The sequence below is a fragment of the Drosophila mauritiana genome, chromosome 3L (assembly GCF_004382145.1).
Source record: "Drosophila mauritiana strain mau12 chromosome 3L, ASM438214v1, whole genome shotgun sequence".
Lineage (NCBI taxonomy): Eukaryota > Metazoa > Arthropoda > Insecta > Diptera > Drosophilidae > Drosophila > Drosophila mauritiana.
In genome coordinates this window covers 15242432-15262116 of record NC_046669.1, presented here as the reverse complement: position 1 = coordinate 15262116, position 19685 = coordinate 15242432, and the positions used below count along the sequence as shown (strand labels likewise).

At 39.7% G+C, this 19685-nt stretch overlaps 8 protein-coding genes across 8 annotated transcripts in view; 4 read left to right on the top strand and 4 right to left on the bottom strand.

Annotated features, from left to right (window-relative positions):
• The first annotated feature begins 670 nt into the window (after window positions 1-670).
• Window positions 671-2493, top strand: LOC117141660 (mucin-2). Its single transcript, XM_033305250.1, has 2 exons — window positions 671-723; window positions 777-2493. Exons 1-2 carry the CDS (start codon window positions 696-698, stop codon window positions 2390-2392), a joined length of 1644 nt encoding a protein of 547 aa, XP_033161141.1. The 5' UTR covers window positions 671-695; the 3' UTR covers window positions 2393-2493.
• Window positions 2494-3856: 1363 nt separating this feature from the next.
• LOC117140659 lies at window positions 3857-4438 on the bottom strand. Its single transcript, XM_033303703.1, has 3 exons — window positions 4296-4438; window positions 4030-4230; window positions 3857-3958 (listed from the first exon to the last, which is right to left on the bottom strand). Exons 1-3 carry the CDS (start codon window positions 4327-4329, stop codon window positions 3894-3896), a joined length of 300 nt encoding a protein of 99 aa, XP_033159594.1. The 5' UTR covers window positions 4330-4438; the 3' UTR covers window positions 3857-3893.
• A 273-nt stretch (window positions 4439-4711) lies between these two features.
• Window positions 4712-5310, top strand: LOC117139298 (salivary glue protein Sgs-3). Its single transcript, XM_033301531.1, has 3 exons — window positions 4712-4736; window positions 4796-5005; window positions 5081-5310. Exons 1-3 carry the CDS (start codon window positions 4712-4714, stop codon window positions 5308-5310), a joined length of 465 nt encoding a protein of 154 aa, XP_033157422.1.
• A 235-nt stretch (window positions 5311-5545) lies between these two features.
• On the bottom strand, window positions 5546-6033 carry LOC117141416. Its single transcript, XM_033304843.1, is given in 2 exon segments — window positions 5546-5847; window positions 5939-6033. Coding segments are annotated over 2 exon segments (366 nt in total). The 5' UTR covers window positions 6003-6033.
• A 379-nt stretch (window positions 6034-6412) lies between these two features.
• LOC117141609 lies at window positions 6413-7782 on the bottom strand. Its single transcript, XM_033305126.1, has 3 exons — window positions 6889-7782; window positions 6614-6814; window positions 6413-6555 (listed from the first exon to the last, which is right to left on the bottom strand). The coding sequence occupies exons 1-3, from the start codon at window positions 6965-6967 to the stop codon at window positions 6497-6499; spliced, it is 339 nt and encodes a 112-aa protein (XP_033161017.1). The 5' UTR covers window positions 6968-7782; the 3' UTR covers window positions 6413-6496.
• On the top strand, window positions 7248-7712 carry LOC117141610. The gene is made up of 3 exons (XM_033305127.1): window positions 7248-7323; window positions 7385-7585; window positions 7645-7712. Exons 1-3 carry the CDS (start codon window positions 7290-7292, stop codon window positions 7710-7712), a joined length of 303 nt encoding a protein of 100 aa, XP_033161018.1. The 5' UTR covers window positions 7248-7289.
• Window positions 7766-8925, bottom strand: LOC117141608. The gene is made up of 3 exons (XM_033305124.1): window positions 8272-8925; window positions 7978-8214; window positions 7766-7911 (listed from the first exon to the last, which is right to left on the bottom strand). Exons 1-3 carry the CDS (start codon window positions 8378-8380, stop codon window positions 7805-7807), a joined length of 453 nt encoding a protein of 150 aa, XP_033161015.1. The 5' UTR covers window positions 8381-8925; the 3' UTR covers window positions 7766-7804.
• Window positions 8926-9278: 353 nt separating this feature from the next.
• LOC117141607 overlaps window positions 9279-19685 on the top strand; it is a 44123-nt gene continuing 33716 nt past the window's right edge. Inside the window, exon 1 of the mRNA XM_033305123.1 lies at window positions 9279-9697. Coding sequence (XP_033161014.1) covers window positions 9280-9697 — 418 coding nt within the window. The 5' untranslated portion in view covers window position 9279. The remainder of the gene's footprint in view (window positions 9698-19685) is intronic.

Sequence of the window (19685 nt, the reverse complement as noted above, 5' to 3'; positions counted from 1 at the left end):
CAAATAAATGCATATGTGAAGAGATTTGACTTGGTTACTCTAGCTTGTCTGTGCGGCCAATAAAGCGATATGTTCTTGTCGTACTCGCGGTCTTGGCCTTCAATTTATTCTGGACCCTCTCAGCGCTCAGCCCTTCCAGGAATCAACAGTCGCCCGACCACGAGAGCATCTTCCACGTACGGGGCATTATCGTAAAGACGGGTCCAGACCAGCATCGCGATGAGTTGAGCCAGGCACGCACATCGTGCACATCGTCATGCTTGTCTTACACTTGATGCATCCTCGTCATCTCGTCTGGCAGTTCTTCAAAACATCTCACTCCCCTCCATCTTTTTCCAAAGCATAATTTTTCAAACGAAATGTTTTTGATTTTCTTGATGCCATAAAAAATGGTAGTTTATTATTTGGCTGTCTGAGATTGCAGCCAATGCTTTTGGTCCAAACGCTAGACGGGGGAGTTCATCTGAAGATCTGAACTTAAGGAAAATTTTCCACGCTACATGTGCAAACAGAGTGGCGCCTATTAATACCTGTCCCAAAATTTGCAGCCACCCGAGTTCATATCTATAATTAAATTCTTTCTACAGTTATTGACACAATTGGCAAGTCAACTGGCGCATTCTAAATGCTATATAAGTTCTTTGTGGAGGTATGGATGCACACAGTTTCCGACAACTTCCTAAAGGGGTTTCACCATGAAACTAACCGTGGTCTGCTTAGTGGGTAAGTTGAATTACTAAAATGGATAATTAATTTAGCTAACATGATCTTTTTAGTGAGCTTCTTTCTGCTGTACTATGCAGAGCAGAGTGAAGCCTGCCTGGAGGTAATTGAGAAGGCATTGGGTCTCCAACCGTGCAATGAAGGTGGTCGCAAGGAACACAAGGAGCCTCATAGGGGTGGACCAGGACCTGTGAGATCTACTGGGAGGCGCAGGAGAATCCCTAGGAGACGTGAGACACCAAGACCAAAACATCACAATATCAGAAAACGGAAGCATCACAGAAACACAAGGAAGCCTAGAACACACGTTCCTTGTACAAAGAAGAAAAAGAGGACGGAACCACCGGTTATAGATATTACTACTCAAAAATCCAATCCACCATGCACTTGTACAGATAGTACAACTCAAAAGACCAATCCGACTTGTACTTGTACAGATAGCACTACTAAAAAGACCAATCCGACTTGTACTTGTACAGAAAGCACTACTCCATGGACGGAACCACCGGTTACAGATATTTCTACTCAAAATCCCAATCCTCCGTGCACTTGTACAGATAGCACTACTAAAAAGACCAATCCGACTTGTACTTGTACTGGAAGCACTACTCCATGGACGGAACCACCGGTTACAGATATTTCTACTCAAAAACCCAATCCTCCATGCACTTGTACAGATAGTACAACTCAAAAGACCAATCCGACTTGTACCTGTACAGATAGCACTACTAAAAAGACCAATCCGACTAGTACTTGTACAGAAAGCACTACTCCATGGACGGAACCACCGGTTACAGATATTTCTACCCAAAATCCCAATCCACCATGCACTTGTACAGATAGCACTACTAAAAAGACCAATCCGACTAGTACTTGTACAGAAAGCACTACTCCATGGACGGAACCACCGGTTACAGATATTTCTACCCAAAATCCCAATCCACCATGCACTTGTACAGATAGCACTACTAAAAAGACCAATCCGACTAGTACTTGTACAGAAAGCACTACTCCATGGACGGAACCACCGGTTACAGATATTTCTACCCAAAATCCCAATCCACCATGCACTTGTACAGATAGCACTACTAAAAAGACCAATCCGACTAGTACTTGTACAGAAAGCACTACTCCATGGACGGAACCACCGGTTACAGATATTTCTACTCAAAATCCCAATCCACCATGCACTTGTACAGATAGCACAACTCAAAAGAACACTCTTCCACCCAATCCACCAAGCACTGAAAACACCGAACCACCATGCGGATGTAGTAGCTCTCACCCGTCTGGATGGAATCCTGGCGGTCCTATAATCCCAAGCGGTTCAACGACTACCAAGAAACCAGACGAATGCTCGAGAAAACCGTTAGGTTGGAATCCCGGCGGTCCGATTTGGACAATACCAACACCTTCTCGAACGCCCTGCGGCTGTGTCTCGTGGAATCCACCAGGTTGGAATCCTGGCGGTCCTTGTTTTCCCCCCTTTCCCGGACCTTCCGGACCAGGACCTGTCATTCCCAACAATGCAGAATGCGGATTTGATCCACAATGCCCACAAGGCTGGAATCCCGATAGTCCTCTAATACCCGATCCCGAAATTCCCGGGAACTTTGGACCCGGACCTGTCATTCCCCTCAGTGGAGAAAAAGGATGTGGCTGCCCGTGACCAAAAGTGGAACTTAGTAAAGGTCTTCGTACTACCGTGGATCGAATACCATTACTGATAGAAGAATGCATCCAATAAAAACCATGTTGATTGAACAAGAAAGCTGACCTAATTGTTGTTCATTGAATTACTTTGTTTTGCAATCAGATATTGCGGGAGCCGTCGGAATTTGGCGGTACAGGTCAGCGGGACAGGTCGGCGGATCCAGTCGGGACAGCTCGTCGGGACACTTTGGTGGAACTGGTTGCAGGACTGATCGACGAAACAAGTTGTCGGGAAAGGTCGGTAGTTCAAATTAAAACTAAATATGGTAAATCTTTGCGCTTTTGGGATATCAAATATATCCGTTACAAAGTTAAGAAATGGATGGTAATGATTTTCCACTCAGCCTGTGCCAACTGCTTATATAATATTTGAAAATTGAACATTTGGCGCTGCACTTGAAAAATGCTTAGACCAGGCCATCATGATGATGAAGTTTATAAAACTCTTGACCACAGTTGCCGCACCCGTCGCTTCGCCACTCCCCTCCCGTTTTGAAAAGTCTTTCCTTTTCGTTGCCTTCCACTTTGGACATGTCTGGCCAGCTGACGTCGGAAAAAGCGGTTAGAGAAGGGGTCCGAATGGAGCGGGTTCGGGGATTTAGAGATGGGGATGGGGTATATGGAATGCATTGCACTTGACTTTAGCGCCACTTGTAAGTGTAAATTTTATTTGAGCCAGCGAAGTAGGTACACATGTAGACACTCACATTCAACAGCCATGCCCTTTGTCAAGAGAGCTCCACATCCAAAGTGCCTGGCCAGCGATATTGGCGTTCGCACTCGTACTTGGTCTGGGACTTGGAAACATTTTCGACTTGGTCTTGGATTCGGCTGTGGAGCAGTGCACTATGGGGCATTTGGCCTGCCACTGCAGTGGTTTCAGTTCCGTAGCCGGTTTTTTGACCGGAGTTTGGCGTCGTGTCGTTGACAGCTAAGTGGTGATAATCGCTTTGGAATTGAATCTGAGCGAGTACATTTACAGGCAGACGAAGTTAAAATTCAAAAATGCAACAGACTTAAAGATGCAAGAGTTTTGGTCAATGGCCATCGGACAAAAGGCGTCACTTGCTTCGCTTTGGTCTGTATCAATTTTTGGGTAGGCGTTTGGACTTTTGTGTTTTGGGTTGCGGTTTTACTAGCTACTACGGTTTCTTTGGCTGGTTACAGTGGCTTTACTTTGGTTAAGTGGATTTGCGCCATCATTTAGATCATTTGGGCTTGATTTAAATAAATGTTTAAAGTCATAAAATCATGACTTGAGATCGTAAAAGGAATTAAGGTGGTGAAAAGCACTTGCCTATGAGGAATATAAGAAGTAAGTCTAAGTGTCCATTTCAAATCCTAGCAAACGAGTTGAGTTTCTTCTTGGCTAAATTCTTGATAATATATTCAAGTTGGTATTTCAATGCTCTCTGGTGTTTTTATTATCAATCAATTAACAAGCATTTGTATCATTATTAATTAATACGATCCATGCCAGCGAGTTCAGCAATATCATTACAGTTCATGCGTCGATTAGCACCTGATGGTAAATGAGATGGTAAGTAAATAAATACAAGTACATAGTAATGCATTCTTCGATATACAACTTACCCAAGCAGTTCAGCCTGGTGAGCTCACAACGTCCTACATTCCTCCAACGCCAATTGTTCCGAGTCTTAGTCCTGCACTCTTTATTGAGAACGGGCAGGTTACGATCAGGTGCATTATTCAATGATTCCACGCAGATTTCACATCTGCGGGTCAACTCATCGCAGTTCCGATTTTGTCCAGCCACCAAGACCAGGAGCAGGACTTTAAGCCAGAATTTAAGCTAATTATTATGGAACACTGCTACATAGTTAAAAGTCCTAGCTTACCAGAAAATACGGTTACAACAGCTTTAATTTGCATAATTTTAGTTTTAAACTTTTTGACTGTTGACTGGAACTTATCAGTTAGGTAACTACCGAAGACTTTGACAGAACCTGACTTTATATAAACACCATAACCTATGCGTAAGCAGCTGTTTCACAACAAAAGGTAAAAGTTAAAAATATGGAACAAAAGCTTTACAAAATTGTCATAAACCCTATTCAAACCCCTAATAAAAACTGGACCATCTTTTGAGCGTATTGAAGGGCATTAAGACAATAACTTCCTGGTTTAAATAAAGGGCTTAATGCATAAAAGCCACGTGGTTCTTATTCCGAAGGCTGTCGATCACTTTATAAAAGCCCAAGACCGAAGCACACTTATCACTGAAGTCAAGCAAGTTGTCAGTAGCAGTACCAACATGTCAAAAAATACACTCCTTTTTGGTAAGGATATAGACCGATATACCATAAATGATTATTAATCCTTATGATAACCATTTTAGCTATTCTTTGCCTTTGCGTGGCTGTTCAGGCTCAAAATCGTGAACAAGAAATTTGCCGTAAAGAAAACGAAACTTGCCGACGAAATGAACGGAGATTGGGAGTTCAAAATGATGTTTCGAACACATTTAATAATCACTGCAGCCGCCAGCCAGGCATTCGAAACTGGCGAAATGTCTCTCGTTGCGAATTGACTCTGGCTACTTGTCGATGTAAGTATCTGATTTGAAATAACCGTATTTCATATAAAAATATAATATTATATTATCTAACTATCGATTTAACAGTGACACTCCAGCGTTGTGCTGTTATAAACTGCAAAAATGTGAGAAACAGCATTGATGGCGGGTCCGGTCGCCCTCCCACTTCAAGGACGACAACCCCGCGAACTACTCGTAGGACCCCAACTACTCGTCGTGCTCCAGCAACTAGATCTTCTCGTAGAACTACACGTGGTCGTGCTCCAACTACCAGATCTTCTCGTAGAACTACGACTCGTCGACCTACTGAAGAATAACTCCAACCAAATCGTTCAGAATAATATCCTGGAAAATGTATACTGCTGAAAAACAATAAAAAACTTTAATGCTCTCAAAAATATTACCCTCTATATTAATATAACAGGTTCTGCCTAAAAAACTAAATATATTTGGCTCAAAGACTTTGATCGAACTTCTTATAAAGTATTTAAGATTTTGACATATAAAAAATTAACATCTGTTTATTTCATATATCATTACTTAATTAATATCTTAAGGCATTGCAACTTAGGAGTTATTATCAGTTTTATTAAATTCATCAGGGGATTCTTGTGTACCTTCTATGCTCAATTTTGTAACCGCTACGCTATTCTCTTCTAACTTTTTTGCGGCAGTATCCAATTTCGATGTAGAGTTTTTGTTTTGTGGTATTTCCAATCCAATAATGCTCATTATATTCCTTGAACTTTTCCGGCAGTCTTCGTTCATCAACGAGTAGAAGATTATTCCGGCTAAAAAAACTCCAAGTATTATGCCAAGAAAGAGGCAACCGATAGACTTTCTGGCAGGTAGGCCTTTGAATAAAAAATTTATTCATTTCAACGAAAAATAATTTAATAATATTTTCTATAATAATATTCAATATTATTTATAATAAATACTCACCTTCATTTAGGAAGGGTCTACTTGCCAGTTTCCTATTTAATTTTGATGAGCTTATTGGGTTCATTTTTGGACGAGGTCTCTTTGTCGAATAAATTCAAAACGTGTTGTGCTCATTCTTTTCTTTTAAATATTTTACGACTCTGAAACAATTGAGTAAACATACAGTTTAAATGCATAAAAATTGAGCAGGCAGAAATGCGCACGAGGTAATTTAACACGTTTCGTCTTTATAATAAATATAATAAAAGAAATGATAGATTCAACTTTTCGAATACTCAATTTTGAGCGGTAATCGAATATTTAGTCGTATTGACTGTATAGTTGCACTAAGTGATATCTAATATCGCTGTGCCTTCCATATTCAAATAATTGCGAAAATCTATTTGACATATCTATTATGTATTGATTGTTTGTATGAGCAAGTTTTCTTTATTTCCCGAAAAAATTCAAAGCATAGAAATTGAGAGCATCGAAGTATTTATTTCATTGCAGTAAAAAATGTTTTTCTTTTTTATGTGTATGTCGATTACATTTTCCGATTCTGATCTCGGTATTTTATTAGGCCAGGGCTCGCCGGACATTCTCGCAGGACAACGTCTCACATCGTTCTAGGGTCACTAAAGATAAAATACATGTATGTATAAAAATATATAAAAAATGTTTATATATACTTACATATGCAATTGGCTTTTGCGAGTTCGCATCGGGAGATTTCGCGCCAATTTCTATGGGTTCGCCGACAGTTCTCATTGAAAATATTCGAAATATCGTTGTTTCTGCCATTTCTCGCGACCCTTGACTCACATCTGTCGACAATTCGTCTACAAATACCTCTATCGCTTTGGGCCTGAACGATAACGAAAAGGCAAATAAAAGCTAAATAAAAGAATAAAATATATATTTAATAATTAAAGTATTTGGACTCCGAAATTCCATATGCAGATCCTTACCAATAAGCAGAGTAATCTTGGACATCGTGAATTTCTTACTAAAAATCGCGTACGTACTGTGTAGCTTTAGCCCAAACATGGGCTTTTATAAAGTGTAGCCCGCTCAAAGAAAAATACCCGGCTTTTAATTTTTGATTCACTTTTTTACTGACATCCAGGAAGCAAATAAAAGGCTTATTCAACTTAACAAAAACTTGTCCTACTTTGAATACATTTCCTAAAACTTTTCCACCCTTTACTAAAGGTTTTTATTTCTGATTTAAATACTTGCCATATTTCGTAAAACATCTGTAATTTCTGAGATATATTGTTTATGGTATTTATATAAAGTCAAGTTGGATCGGAAACTTCTGTAGTGCGTCAACTGATAAGTTCCCATCGTGAGAGTTTAAGCTACAATAATGCGCCTTAAAACAGTTTTAACCGTCTTTTTTGGTAAGTTTAAGCTAGAAATAATTATGACAATATGTTCAAAACATAAACATCTTGTTCTTAGTCATATCGCTGACTCTGGTTGCTGGTCAAGATCGGGACTGTGACGAATTGGCAAGGAAATGTGAATCCTGTGTGAGGCGTCTAAATAATTCAATCGATCGCGATTTACCCCTGTTCAATAGGGAGTGCAGGCAAAGGACCGAATTATCTTGGCGCTGGAGGAACGTCGGACGCTGTGAGCTCTCCAAACTAAACTGCTTGGGTAAGTTTATCTAAATACTTATATACTTATATCTTTAATAAACCTTTTTTATGCTATAGGTTGGCAATCACCCATGAACTGTGAAGACATTGCTTTGAGAGCTGGTATGGAACGCAGGCGTACTTAATGAGCATCCACTAATGCATAAATGAAATGATTAAAAAAAAACTAAAGAGAGCATCGAAGTAAAAAAACAAGTTATTTTATTTGCCATACAATTCAAATTTCTTCGCGCCACTTGTGCATCGCATATCGCACTATCCGATCTTCAATTTCATGTTCAATGTGTAGATCATGCTGACCGTAATCTGTGTCCGGCTGATTTTCTGGATTTTTAGACAAACGTAGAACATATAAATTTCGCTGGACTTTTGTTTTATCATTCATACTACCTTCAAAATAATCCATTCCAGTGGTATAATGATCAACGTACGATTCGGCATAATTATCAGTAGATATATCTACGTGAGGGTCTGGGTGGTTAGTACTGTCATGGTTTTCGTTGTGATAATCATACGACACTGTCATCTCATTATCAATACTTGCCACATCCTCATCTGGCCTTGTTAGGTGATCATCTAAGGGCTCTTCTGGATCAACATATTCTGCATATTCTGGTTGTCCAAACTCTATGCATTACAATTGTTAAGCACCCAATATAATTTGCGAATATTCAGTTGACTTACCCACTAGCAGTAGAACGCAAAATAAATTAAAATGTATATTAAATGACATGTTCTCCTTGGCTCTCAGATACTGATAATACTGATGGATGGCAGTAAAAATACATTGCATTTACCATTTCGAGCTTTTAATATTTAAACAGCATGTTCCTTATTAAGTATTCACATGTATGGTGTTGACCTGGATATATTTGCTTACCGAAAATTATATTTAGGGTATCAAAGCTTTTAATACCTTATGAAGTTGTCAATAACTTAAAAAAAATACAATATTTGTATTTATTCGGCTGGTCAACAAAACCTAGAAGGGTCATTACCCCATTCTTATTTTGGCGAAATTCCTATGAAATACCTAGATTAATAGACCGTAGAAGCTCTTCAAAGAATTTCAGAAAGCTTCCGGCCGTTCACCAACAAGAGAACTTCACCACGGGCCCAGGGAGAATTCACCACGACCGATCAACTTTAGCTAAACCTCTCACTGGTAAACAAAACTCGGCCAGAACCTGCGAGAGGAAAAGGCCAAAACAGGCCTGTCTGGCTCAAAAAATAAAAATAATAATTAAACAAAATCTGGCGGGTAGGCGTTAATACGCGTACAATATTGTTTAAACAAGAGACGAGATTCTGTCGCTGTCACTGTCACTCGATCTATCTGCTTAAATACATAATGTGATAACGAAGATTGCGGGTATGGGCATTAAACAATCTTTCCAAACTGCGGTTCAGTCGTCAACTGTTGTCGCTGTTTTTCACACACAAAATACGAAATACGAAATACGAAATCCGACATCCAAAATCCGAAAACGAAACCAAAGGAATAAAATAAATAATATATGCGCAGAATAAACGTTGAACAGACCAACTAGTTTAGTTTGTTGGCGAGTTACCAAAGAAACGGTCACGTTTGGCGGCTTCAGTTTATACGTTCTCGTGCCAAATTTGAGTTAATAATAAACTGGTACAGTGATTGATTGATTGATGGACTCATTGAGTGAGTGAGCTGCAATCATGGCTAATTACACAGTGGTGCGTGTGACAAAAGTGCAACCATACCTGCATACGGTGGGCAGTAGTTATGCAGCTTTGGCCAATGTCGATAGCTTTTATGCGCCGACCTTGGAGGCCGGATTACTGGATTTCCATGCAAATAGCACTGCAACCCATGCCAATTTAACGGCGGAAAGGGTCCTCGTTCTCATCGGCGAGGAGAACCACAGCTATCGATCGACCTCGACCATAGTCCTCATGGTTTCCGCCTGGATCCTGCTCATTCTGGGCTTTGTCTTCTGCTGCTGCGCCGAGTGCTGTGGCGTCAGCGTGTGGCGTGGCAAAAAGACGCGGTCCAGCATCGATATCGATGGCTTAAATCAGGCGGAACAAGGTGGAAATGGAAATGGGAGTGCCTCCGCCCGCGATGCAACTGCAGGTGAGTGCACCAAGTTCGCTCTATCATCGAAAGCTTTTGTTTTGGGGGCTCGTTTGCATACTTTTAGGCTGCCATCGAATATTGATTGGCCTGGGGGGAGACTGGCCAAGTTGTTCTCCCTTGCCGGTGGATAACTAAACTCATATTTCACGAGTATCCCATAAATGGCTACAATAAACGAGCAGCCACAGGGATATCCAAGAATTTGCAAGTGTGCAATATACCCTGCGATTCACTTAAGCACACAGCCTAATGGATATGTATAAAATTCAAAGGAAGCGAAATAAACATGCTTATCATATTTAACAATTATTAGATTAGACTTAACTATTTTTCTTTTTTAATTACTAAAACATTTTCTGACCCTTGCACGGATCCTTTATAAACTTATTTCCTGATTCTACCAAATTTCATTGGCCCCAACCGAACTGCAGAGTATAAAAATGCATTCGAATGGCCTGTCAATGCGCTTTGCTGTTATTGCTGAACTACTTTTCGAAACAACACGAAGGGGCTTCTGTGGGCTTGGGAGTTGCTCTGCGGAAACTGCCTGCCTCATCGATATCATAAAATATTTAGCTATTTCTCTTATTTCGCTTCGCTCCGTTTTTGGCAAATTTGGCATGCGTTTTGGCTGAAAATTGACTTTTGGCCAAGTTAACGAAACGTTCACAGAAATGAATGCTTCTACACAAACATTCACACACAAATATGCCAGTCGGGCTTGCACATACACAACGAAAAAATGGGAGCAACTTTAAAAATATATTTGTATTTGTTTTGACGAAAGAATGTGATTTAGTTTTAAAAATATAAAAACATGCTGGCCCATCTACTTATGAGTTAGGGGTTTCAATTTATTGAATGTCCATTGTATATTTATATTAAGTATTTCTCTCAGTGCACGGGCTGTAGAATTTCGTCGGATAATTTGGTTGCATATGCTGCGCTCAATGCAGCTTCTGTTTGCATCGTTGGCAATTAGCATTGTCTCGAAGATATTGCGTTTCATTAGAGCGATATGTGTTTCAGAGTGTTTGTTTGCGCCTGAATGTGCGTATGTGTGCGTGTGTGTGTGTGTGTGTGTGTGTGAGCCAAAGTGCACAGCAGTCAATGGGTCATTTCGATAACGGCAAAATTTGTTGCAAAATTTGTTCGGCATTTAAGCCAAAACTGGGATTTGTGTATTGTGTGGCTGCCAGAGCTTAAGTTGTTGCATTTCTGTCATGGATTCTGTCGATTTTTGGTATGCTTTTGTGTCCTGGCATTTCAACCTAACAACTGATACCATAGTTGAGCCATTGTGAGTAAGCACAGATGATAGGTTGAAAGTGCACATAAATAGGGCTATGTTACGCCCATTTGAGTGTGCAAAATTGTGTTTAACGAAAACCGATGACTTTTGCCGGAGTATCTGCCTCGTTTTCAAATAAAGCATACATTTGAGATGTTTTCATTTCTCAAATCTAAGATATAAGAACATTTTCTAGGCATGCTGTGAGATAATCATTTATTTCTAGAAGCGTTGGTAGTTTCAATTTATCAACTCGCTTATCACCTAGTTAGATAAATGGCAGATCAATAATGCCACAACTAACCTAGATAACATATTTCTTTGTACCTAGCTCATCATGGGGCACAATCAATTTATACGCTCGAGCGCATTTGGCCCATTTCGATAACGAAATAGGAAGCATCTTAGTATGTCAGTGCAATAAATTCTTCCACTTTCGTTTCGAACTGTGGCCACAAAACGTGCCTGGGTTCCATACCAGACCAATAGTTGCCTAGTTAATGCCCCCGTTTCTTACTCCACTTTTGGCCCACACGGGCAACTTAAAGTCGAGAGCCATAAAAATTGCGCAAAGTCACAAATGTTTTATGAAACTTTTTATTTTTTTTTATATTTTATTTAGCCCAACGCTCATTTCGCTGCACAAGTTTTAATAAAAAACTTCAGCCTCTTGTGCGAACCAACTGCAGTCGATGCCGCTGCGCCCCGACTTTTCTGTTCAGGAATTCATAACCGCATTTCTCTGCCAGGCTGCCGAGCTGCCGGGGAAAATCGAGCGGGGCAAGTCGGAAAACCAGGAGGCGCAGTTGTACATACCAATTGCTTATGTATCGACAATACGGGGCTGTGAGTGCAGCTACCCACTTTATCGCCCCACCACCCACTTTTGGGGTCCCAGCTGATGCGGCAAAAGCCCCGGCGTATAATAAGTTTTTGTCTTCCATCGAGGAGGAGCGCCTGCCAAGTTGCTCGCCTCGAGTTGAATCTATAATTCAGTTTCGCCAGCTATTTCCTTTTGTCTTCGGTGCGTAGACCACTTTAAATTTTCTTAACCAATTCGCCAGGAAAATGCAGCAGCAACGTATTATAGTCTAGCATAAATCCTTTCTATCGAAAAAGATAACTATATCTTTAGATAACTCATAATTTAAGATTATAGAAAGTTTTAAATAGTATATGAATTTTCTTTTCAGAATTACTAACTTAAATTCTTTTTAAACATACTTTAAGTTCAGTGTTATAAAAGAATATCCAAAAATACACGTTTTTCTACTCCGCGAAAAAAGCCAAAAAAATAAGGGAAATTTTTATTATTTATGCAAGTAAAAAATGCGTAAAAATTTCTCTCAACTTTATTTGCTGTTTACGCGCTTCATTTACGGGAACCAAAACACCACCCACGCCTCCCACAGCCACCCACTGTCCCGATAATTCGTGTACATCATTTTTTACAGCCCCTCATCAGTTGGTGGCTCTGCTTAGTTAGTCTTTCATGGCACTTTGATTGCTCATTTGGCATTTATTTGATGATGCCAGGACCCGTCTGTCTTCGGGGTCCTTAAATTATTCATTGTGCGTGTGCGTGGTGGCTCCTGCGCCTCCATCGTTCGCCATCTAAGCATCTGAAACATCGTCTCAATCCTGCAATGAGCCTGGCGAATTTTTTTTTTAAATATTCATGTCCCGCCTTTGGCTAGCGAAAAGAGCAAAAAAGAAAAATGAATCCGGCAGACAAGTCGCCGAAAACATCCGCGGACGAAGGCGACCAACTAAGAGTGCGTAATTTTTACCGACAGCGCATTGAAAATATCGCCCTCGGCGATAACAGCAGACATCAAGGATTGGGTGTGGGGCTGGATTTCGCAGGACTCCATCAGCGGGTGGGGGTCACGGCGTCCTACGTGAGTTTGAAACTTGTACTTGGTCAGGACTCGGCCAGGCGGATTGGATTTGCACCATGATTCAGCCGGAGACGAAGCATAAAAATGCTTTTAGGGTGGATCTTAATTCGACTAAAAAAATGCTAGGTCATAAAAAATCATTTTAAAATTGTTTCAAGCTTAATTAGATGTTGCGTAATGTTATGGAGCACAAAAGTACAAAAAAAGCAAAACTAACTTACGAGCGGTATAAAATATAAGCTTCGCTTAATAGACTACCAATTAAAACTTAAATAAAAATAATTTATTAAATTTTAATTTAAAAAAAACGTTTACAAAGTTGTAAAGCAATTATATGAATAATATTTCATGATACTAAAATAACTCAATTGAAGAATTTGGTTCACCCCAGCGATCATTGCCTATATAACCCACTTGGCCTGTTTTTGCTTTGACATTTCATCTAATTTGTATTTATTGTGTTGGATTTTGCTCTTCAAATTGCGCATACAATTTACATTTTTTATTGGCGCCGGCTACTTCGAGTATAAATTTCCCCGAGTCTACCAATTTTTCGACATCATTCTGTTATATATTTTTTTCACACGTTCGATTATTGATTGAACTGGGGCCGAAGAAAGATGTTCGATGCTTCAATTCAAGGGAGATGGAAATTCGTGCAATTTGAAATGCAGGTCAATTGCATTTGTTTTATCGAGGGGTGGTTCTGCATTTGAAGCTGTCAATTTGCAATTTGATTAAGTTGAATTTAATTGCTTTTGTTGTATAATTATAGGATAATTGCAAATTGCATTGGTCTTACTGTAGTGTCACTTATTTTGATAAATAATGCTCAATTTATTTTATAGCTATGCACTTTTTTAATTCGACCTTTTCAATTTAAAACGACTGAACAGTGTGTGTTAAAGTGGTTCATAAATGAATTTTGAGCTGCATATTGAGTACAAATGAATTAATGGATTAATTATAGAGTCAGAGGGAAAAGCAATGCCAAACAAAGGTACGTCATTGGAGTAACATTAATCAATTAAAAAGGTTAAATCTGGAATACAGCGTATGCAAATGAATCAACTGATTTAATTATTTAACCAATATTTGGCAACAGCTCCTTAATTGGCATTTAATGCTCCTTCTGCTTTAGCCGTAAATCTTGCACCCATTCAACCGTTTCAATTGCCCACTTAGCAGCCTTTCAACACAAATTACCATAATTCGAGCTCTTTCTCCATTCTCTTTTTGAAAAGGCTCACACACACTTAACCTTTAATTAAGATACTCGAAAGTTTTCAATATTAAGCTCAATTGTATGCAGTGGCGCCGCATTGTCGGCTCCCTTGCACCATGCTGCACGTTCCCATTTTCCGCTTTGCCACAGGTTCTACGACACGGGGGAAAACAAGGTGATCTAAATCATTGCAAATTAAAATTAAAGAATTTTATTTCCAAAATTTTAAATCTTTTCTTAGTATTCTTTTTATATCATAACAACAAATATTTATTCTTACAACTATGTGCTTTCTTTAATAGGATGGCATTTTTATATTTATCTTGCATAAACTATAAGATTTTCTAGCGAATACCATTAAGTTACCCAATATCTGGCATAAAAACATTGCTAACTGAACTAATTCCGATTACAAGGACTATTTTCCCCAGTGTCCTGTCCCTCTTATGCCCATTACCATTCGACTTTCCCGACTCCCATCATCCGGTTCCCCATCTCACGCTCACATGTCAAGTCGTTGCAATTTTCCATAACGAAATTAACGCCATGCCAGGCGGCGCTGCAAAGTATGCAACGTAAATTTTTGCGCCGAACCAATAAAAATAATTGAGGCAAAAGCGCCACATGTGATGATGGGATGGTGTTGGCGTGGCTGCAAGGGGTTAAGGGGGCTTGGTGGCACAGGGGTATTGAAAATGCAGGGGGTCCTTGCTCCAATGGCAATTTTGCTTTTATTGCCTGAATGCCTGATGACGGCAGCTCCTCATTGCACAGCCCTTTTCAATCCCTCCCGCTGACACTGCACTCAAAAGTTGAGCTCTTTAATTAATAAATTATGTATTTTATAATGTTATAACATTTATTGCGGGAAGATAAGACTTTTAGCGTCACAACCTTATAATAACTAATAATATTCTTTAATATAATGAGTTTTCATAGTTTTAAAACTGACTTTCTAGGCTCATGAATTACTAAGTAAATTAAAAAAGAACAGCACATAAAATAAAATTAATCGTTTTTAATTCACTATTTTACTTTTAACACACAGCTTCTTATATATTTGCTATTTATTAGTTAAACCAAAAATCGATTTTTATCAAATATTGAAAGTTAGCATATATTTTTCTCAGTGCATCCATGCGATGTTGACGCTGGCGCCTTCGCATGGCTTTTAAGTGCTCAGTCTTTGTTGTGGCTCGCCTTTGTTGTTGCAGCTTTGGTTGTTGTTATTGGCGGTACTTACACTCTCTTCCTTTCTTTTTTTTATGCCGCTGTCATCGCTCGGTTTGCACTTGCATTTATTCTTGTTTTCATTTCCGTTGCGCTTATCACATTATTGCAAGCTCATTGCCGCGGCTTCCCTTCTGACGCACACGCACACAAGCATCCGGATACTCTTAAGCTCGCACACAGATACACACGCAGACATATCAGTCAAGCTGTCTGGCTTTCTGTTTGACAAAAGGTACTTGTGTGCGTAAAAGGGAAGAAATATTCATGCGTTATGGGTATTACTGCTATTTTAATAATGGCAGTAAAGTCAAAGGTAAATTAAATACATTTTTAAGTTACATATTTGGATGTCAAAAGGTATTAAAATTTAAATACACCTTAAAGCTTGCTGGCAAAATCAAAGAATTTAAATTTGGAATATTCAATTTATATGGTCATAAGTATCATACAAATAGGAAGATCTGTATTTTACTTTTTTAGCTGTTTTTGAAAACGATATATATGCAAGGTAGATGAAACACACATATTCAGTTCTTAATCTTTTCAGTTTTCTATTTGCTGAAAACTATTTCTTCAGATCTTCGAGTATTTAATTATAAATGAAAATATAAGGCATCGATTTATCGGCTTTTCCGAACCTTTTCAACCCCTTGTCAACGTCCAAAAAAGAAGAAAGTCTGGAAATTAAACACAAAACACAAAAAATGTCAAATCCTAACTTTCCGAGCAGTTCAAACCCTCTTTAACTATGGCACTTTCCCGTTTCCCCCCTATCTTGGTCCCTAGATTCACACAATTTTGCATAGACATTAATAAATAATTTGGAACGTGTGAATGATTTTCATATAAATCGCCGCCAAGAAGGAGGAGGTTCCGGCAAAAAGAAAGGGAAGCGGAGCCCTGGCCTCCATGTGAGTGTAACGTTTGTCTACTCTTGCAGCTCATGTAATATTCATGATTATTTGAAATTTGCGCTTCGTTATCCTTTATCCCTTTTTATGTTTGGGCGAGGCAGACGACAATCATATGTTAACGCGACGCCTTTTACTTCTTCGTCGCCTGCACAGATATACCCATGTATATATACCCCTATGTATGTACTTAAGGGAAGGGGGTTTGGGGGCTGGCAGTGAGGTCCTTGCATATCAACTGAGCGTAATCGGGTTTTCATGCTTTGCTGCCACGCAGGACACACTGGGGAATTCCTCCAATGCCATTGATAGCAACTCAACGCGACTCTGGTCCGTCAATATCCCCTGGCAAACTGTTGCGTCGCCCATCCTCGCCTGCCAAGCGATTTTTTCTTTGCCACACGTTTGTCGCTGCACTCAGAGAAAAAATATATACCTTAATTTGAAAGGATGCAACTAAAACCTAAGCGCTAAAAGAACTGTTGCCTAATCAATTATTAATTCGATTTAGAACATTGTTACATGGTAATAAAATCAAATGAATAATTTCGTCAACATTTCAAGCTGATATGTAGATCTTAAATGTTTTCTCCAAGTGTACCAATACACCCATACCCATTAAGCTAGTCCTGTGTCTGTGTGCCACTTCCGTTTCGTCGCTTATCAGCCTTCGTCCTTCGTTATTGTTGTGGCTCCCTTGGTGCACTTTTTGCTGCAACTTTATATGCAATGCCGCCAAAAGCTAGCAAACGCGATTCCTTTCTTCCCGCTCGCCTCCCAAATGCCCGCCCACAAATGTCAATGGCTTTGTGCTGAAACTTGCTTGATGCCGCTGGAAGTGGGCGTGGCCAGCCTCCCATAGCCACAACCTGGCTGCATTGCGATAACAGACAACTCGAAACTTCAGCACCACCAAACTCGTAGTTTGTTGACAAACTGAAAAACAATTATGATTGATTGTGTGTCCAGGAGACCAGGGCAGAAACGCCAGGAAGCCACTGGAAGCCGGCTGACAAGGAAGCAAACTATTCGAAAGTAATTTTTGAGATCGCCAAGGTAGATATTGCTGAAGGATTCCAGGACACACAGGAATCTATTGCAATGTGATAAAAACATTGAGTTTCAAATTACATGACAGCGTAAAAGTTTAAAAAACTGAAAGATATATTGTAGAACGCGGAAAATATACATAATGTCTAATCAGTTTCAAAGTTTTAATATATTTAACTTGAAATTTTATTATGCATCTAGTTAAAAACGGTATTTCTATAACGTCTTAAATTAAATTAAATTTAATTTGGAACCAAGCCCCACACCTTTTTATATTTGTTTTTCCCAACCAACCTTATTTCAACTGGAACTTCTTCTACCCTCACCTCTTTCTTGTGGATATTCCTCAATTAAATAGGATAATGAATGAGGCAGTGTGTCACCCCATGACATTAAGACGATTTGTTCAATATTTGCCCCTAATGAGTATTTAAATTTATTCAACAAGGTGCGGAAGCGATCAAAAACGCCTCATTAGGTCGCTGCTGGTCAGTTTCGGTTCCAGTTTTCGATTCTTTTCGTATAATAAAATACGAAATAGATTTTCCTGCTTTGTTGACAAACAGCTCGTAAATTACACGCTCGTTTTTCAGACATTTTATGAACAGCACCGGGCCAAAATCGACCTTTCAAGCCGGCTACTGTGTGTGAGTCGAGTGCATTGGCCACGGTTCTGGTCGTTTGTTCTGCAACGGAAGTTCAGATAGAGGTAGGGGCGTAAAAAGATTGTTGTATAGCATAGTACTAGCCTGGTGACAATCCCAAAAAATAGAAATGATTACAGAAAACGCTTGCATAACTCTATGTGGAATACCCGGGCCAACAGCCTTTCAATTTCCGTTCTCACAGCGGCATTGGCCCAATGGTAAACAAATCAATAAGTTGAGAGAAGCGCGAACGATTGCATCCTTATCAAGGCATATGTCGTCCTTGTACCTGTCGGAGGTGCAAAGCCGAAAAGGATACAGCCTGCTGTCAGCCTAACCATTTCCGTTTAGCAAGCCAAACAATAACAATGAGATTTTTCCTCGCTGCGGCAGTCACTCCGGAGATAAAAGAGGAAAAGAGGCCGCGACCGGAAAAGCGCATTTAACGCGATTTGATGGTTTACAAATTGGCTTAAAGGAACCGGAGAACCGGGGAAACTGGGGAATCGGGGACCGGGAACATCGGGAGATATCCCACAAAGAGGAGTGTTCGAACAACTGACGGCATTTGTTCGAAGGGTCGGAGGTTGAGAATAAGAATGAGGCTTGTTGTGTTTGGATAAAAGATTGTTGCGATAGGGTTGCCGATGAGGGATCTAACGGAGACAAGGTGGTTCGGTACTGGAGTCGAGTGCGTTAGTAAAAGATGGTTTATCATAGGACGAGGGTTTTTCCTTTTGGAGATTATAGGGATATGCAAAAGGGCTTATTATCTTTTATTGTATATTTAATTGGATTTTTTCTGGAACACACTGATATACACACTGATATTCCAATAATGCTTACTGCGTATCGTTAAAAATATATATAGTGATAAAATATGGAACAGAATTTTAACCATAGATTATGGCTTTAATATTCAGGTAACTGGAAAGTGCTATTGAAGAGTTTTTGCTTATAAGTTATGTCTCACCATATAAGCTGTTTAAAAGAATAAATCCATCGAGCTGCGCATTCCCTGCTATTATCTTGGCCCAACAAAGTTACCTAACTATTTCATAATTCAGAAGCATTATCTTTCTATGCGGTCAGTCCTCGTTCAAAGACCCCGGTTACTCAGAAGTCTATAATTAAGTGCATTACAGGCGGCCACCATGCCGCGCACTTCCTTTGTTTGCTCACCTTTTCCCGAGTGGAGCGAAGTGAAGCGAGTGAAGCCGCAAATAACGCTGACTATTTGCCAAGTATATTCAACTGGCTGGAATGTTCGCTTTGGAGATCGGGGCTGGCATGGGAAATACCCGGGGGTTAATAACATTCCGTTGCAGAGTTACTTAATTGATGGCTTAATCAGCATGACTGTGAACTTTAAGCGGTAATCTAGCCGAACGACATCAAATTCCAAAGGTGATGAATTTATGATTTTAATATAACAATTTTATCAAGATCTTATCACCAGACTCAGTGGCGTCGCATTCTGTCTGTTGACCTCATTTGTTTTTAATTAAAGCATGCTGTTTGCAACAGTGTGACGAAATCATTTGGTTAATTATAGTGCAAAAATACCAAAACTGGTTGAATTACCTACTTAAAATAACTTGTACTTTCGAAGTCATCACGTGAGCTGTGTCACTTGATTATTTTGCCCGGCGCATGCGCAACCGGTTTACAACTTTTCACTACTGCCAGCCGGCGTCTGACACACAAAAAATATAAACGTAAACATG

Coding starts and splice junctions, on each gene's coding strand:
- LOC117139298 (XM_033301531.1), top strand. CDS start 4,712: ATGTCAAAAAATACACTCCTTTTTG. Junction 4,737..4,795: donor AAAAAATACACTCCTTTTTG/GTAAGGATATAG, acceptor TAACCATTTTAG/CTATTCTTTGCCTTTGCGTG. Junction 5,006..5,080: donor GACTCTGGCTACTTGTCGAT/GTAAGTATCTGA, acceptor TCGATTTAACAG/TGACACTCCAGCGTTGTGCT.
- LOC117141610 (XM_033305127.1), top strand. CDS start 7,290: ATGCGCCTTAAAACAGTTTTAACCGTCTTTTTTG. Junction 7,324..7,384: donor AGTTTTAACCGTCTTTTTTG/GTAAGTTTAAGC, acceptor TCTTGTTCTTAG/TCATATCGCTGACTCTGGTT. Junction 7,586..7,644: donor CTCCAAACTAAACTGCTTGG/GTAAGTTTATCT, acceptor TTTATGCTATAG/GTTGGCAATCACCCATGAAC.
- LOC117141609 (XM_033305126.1), bottom strand. CDS start 6,967: ATGTTTGGGCTAAAGCTACACAGTACGTACGCGATTTTTAGTAAGAAA. Junction 6,815..6,888: donor CAAGATTACTCTGCTTATTG/GTAAGGATCTGC, acceptor TCTTTTATTTAG/CTTTTATTTGCCTTTTCGTT. Junction 6,556..6,613: donor CGCAAAAGCCAATTGCATAT/GTAAGTATATAT, acceptor TTTTATCTTTAG/TGACCCTAGAACGATGTGAG.
- LOC117140659 (XM_033303703.1), bottom strand. CDS start 4,329: ATGCAAATTAAAGCTGTTGTAACCGTATTTTCTG. Junction 4,231..4,295: donor TGTTGTAACCGTATTTTCTG/GTAAGCTAGGAC, acceptor TCTGGCTTAAAG/TCCTGCTCCTGGTCTTGGTG. Junction 3,959..4,029: donor CACCAGGCTGAACTGCTTGG/GTAAGTTGTATA, acceptor ATTTACCATCAG/GTGCTAATCGACGCATGAAC.
- LOC117141608 (XM_033305124.1), bottom strand. CDS start 8,380: ATGCAATGTATTTTTACTGCCATCCATCAGTATTATCAGTATCTGAGA. Junction 8,215..8,271: donor TTGCGTTCTACTGCTAGTGG/GTAAGTCAACTG, acceptor TGTAATGCATAG/AGTTTGGACAACCAGAATAT. Junction 7,912..7,977: donor TGGAATGGATTATTTTGAAG/GTAGTATGAATG, acceptor CTAAAAATCCAG/AAAATCAGCCGGACACAGAT.
- LOC117141660 (XM_033305250.1), top strand. CDS start 696: ATGAAACTAACCGTGGTCTGCTTAGTGG. Junction 724..776: donor AACCGTGGTCTGCTTAGTGG/GTAAGTTGAATT, acceptor TGATCTTTTTAG/TGAGCTTCTTTCTGCTGTAC.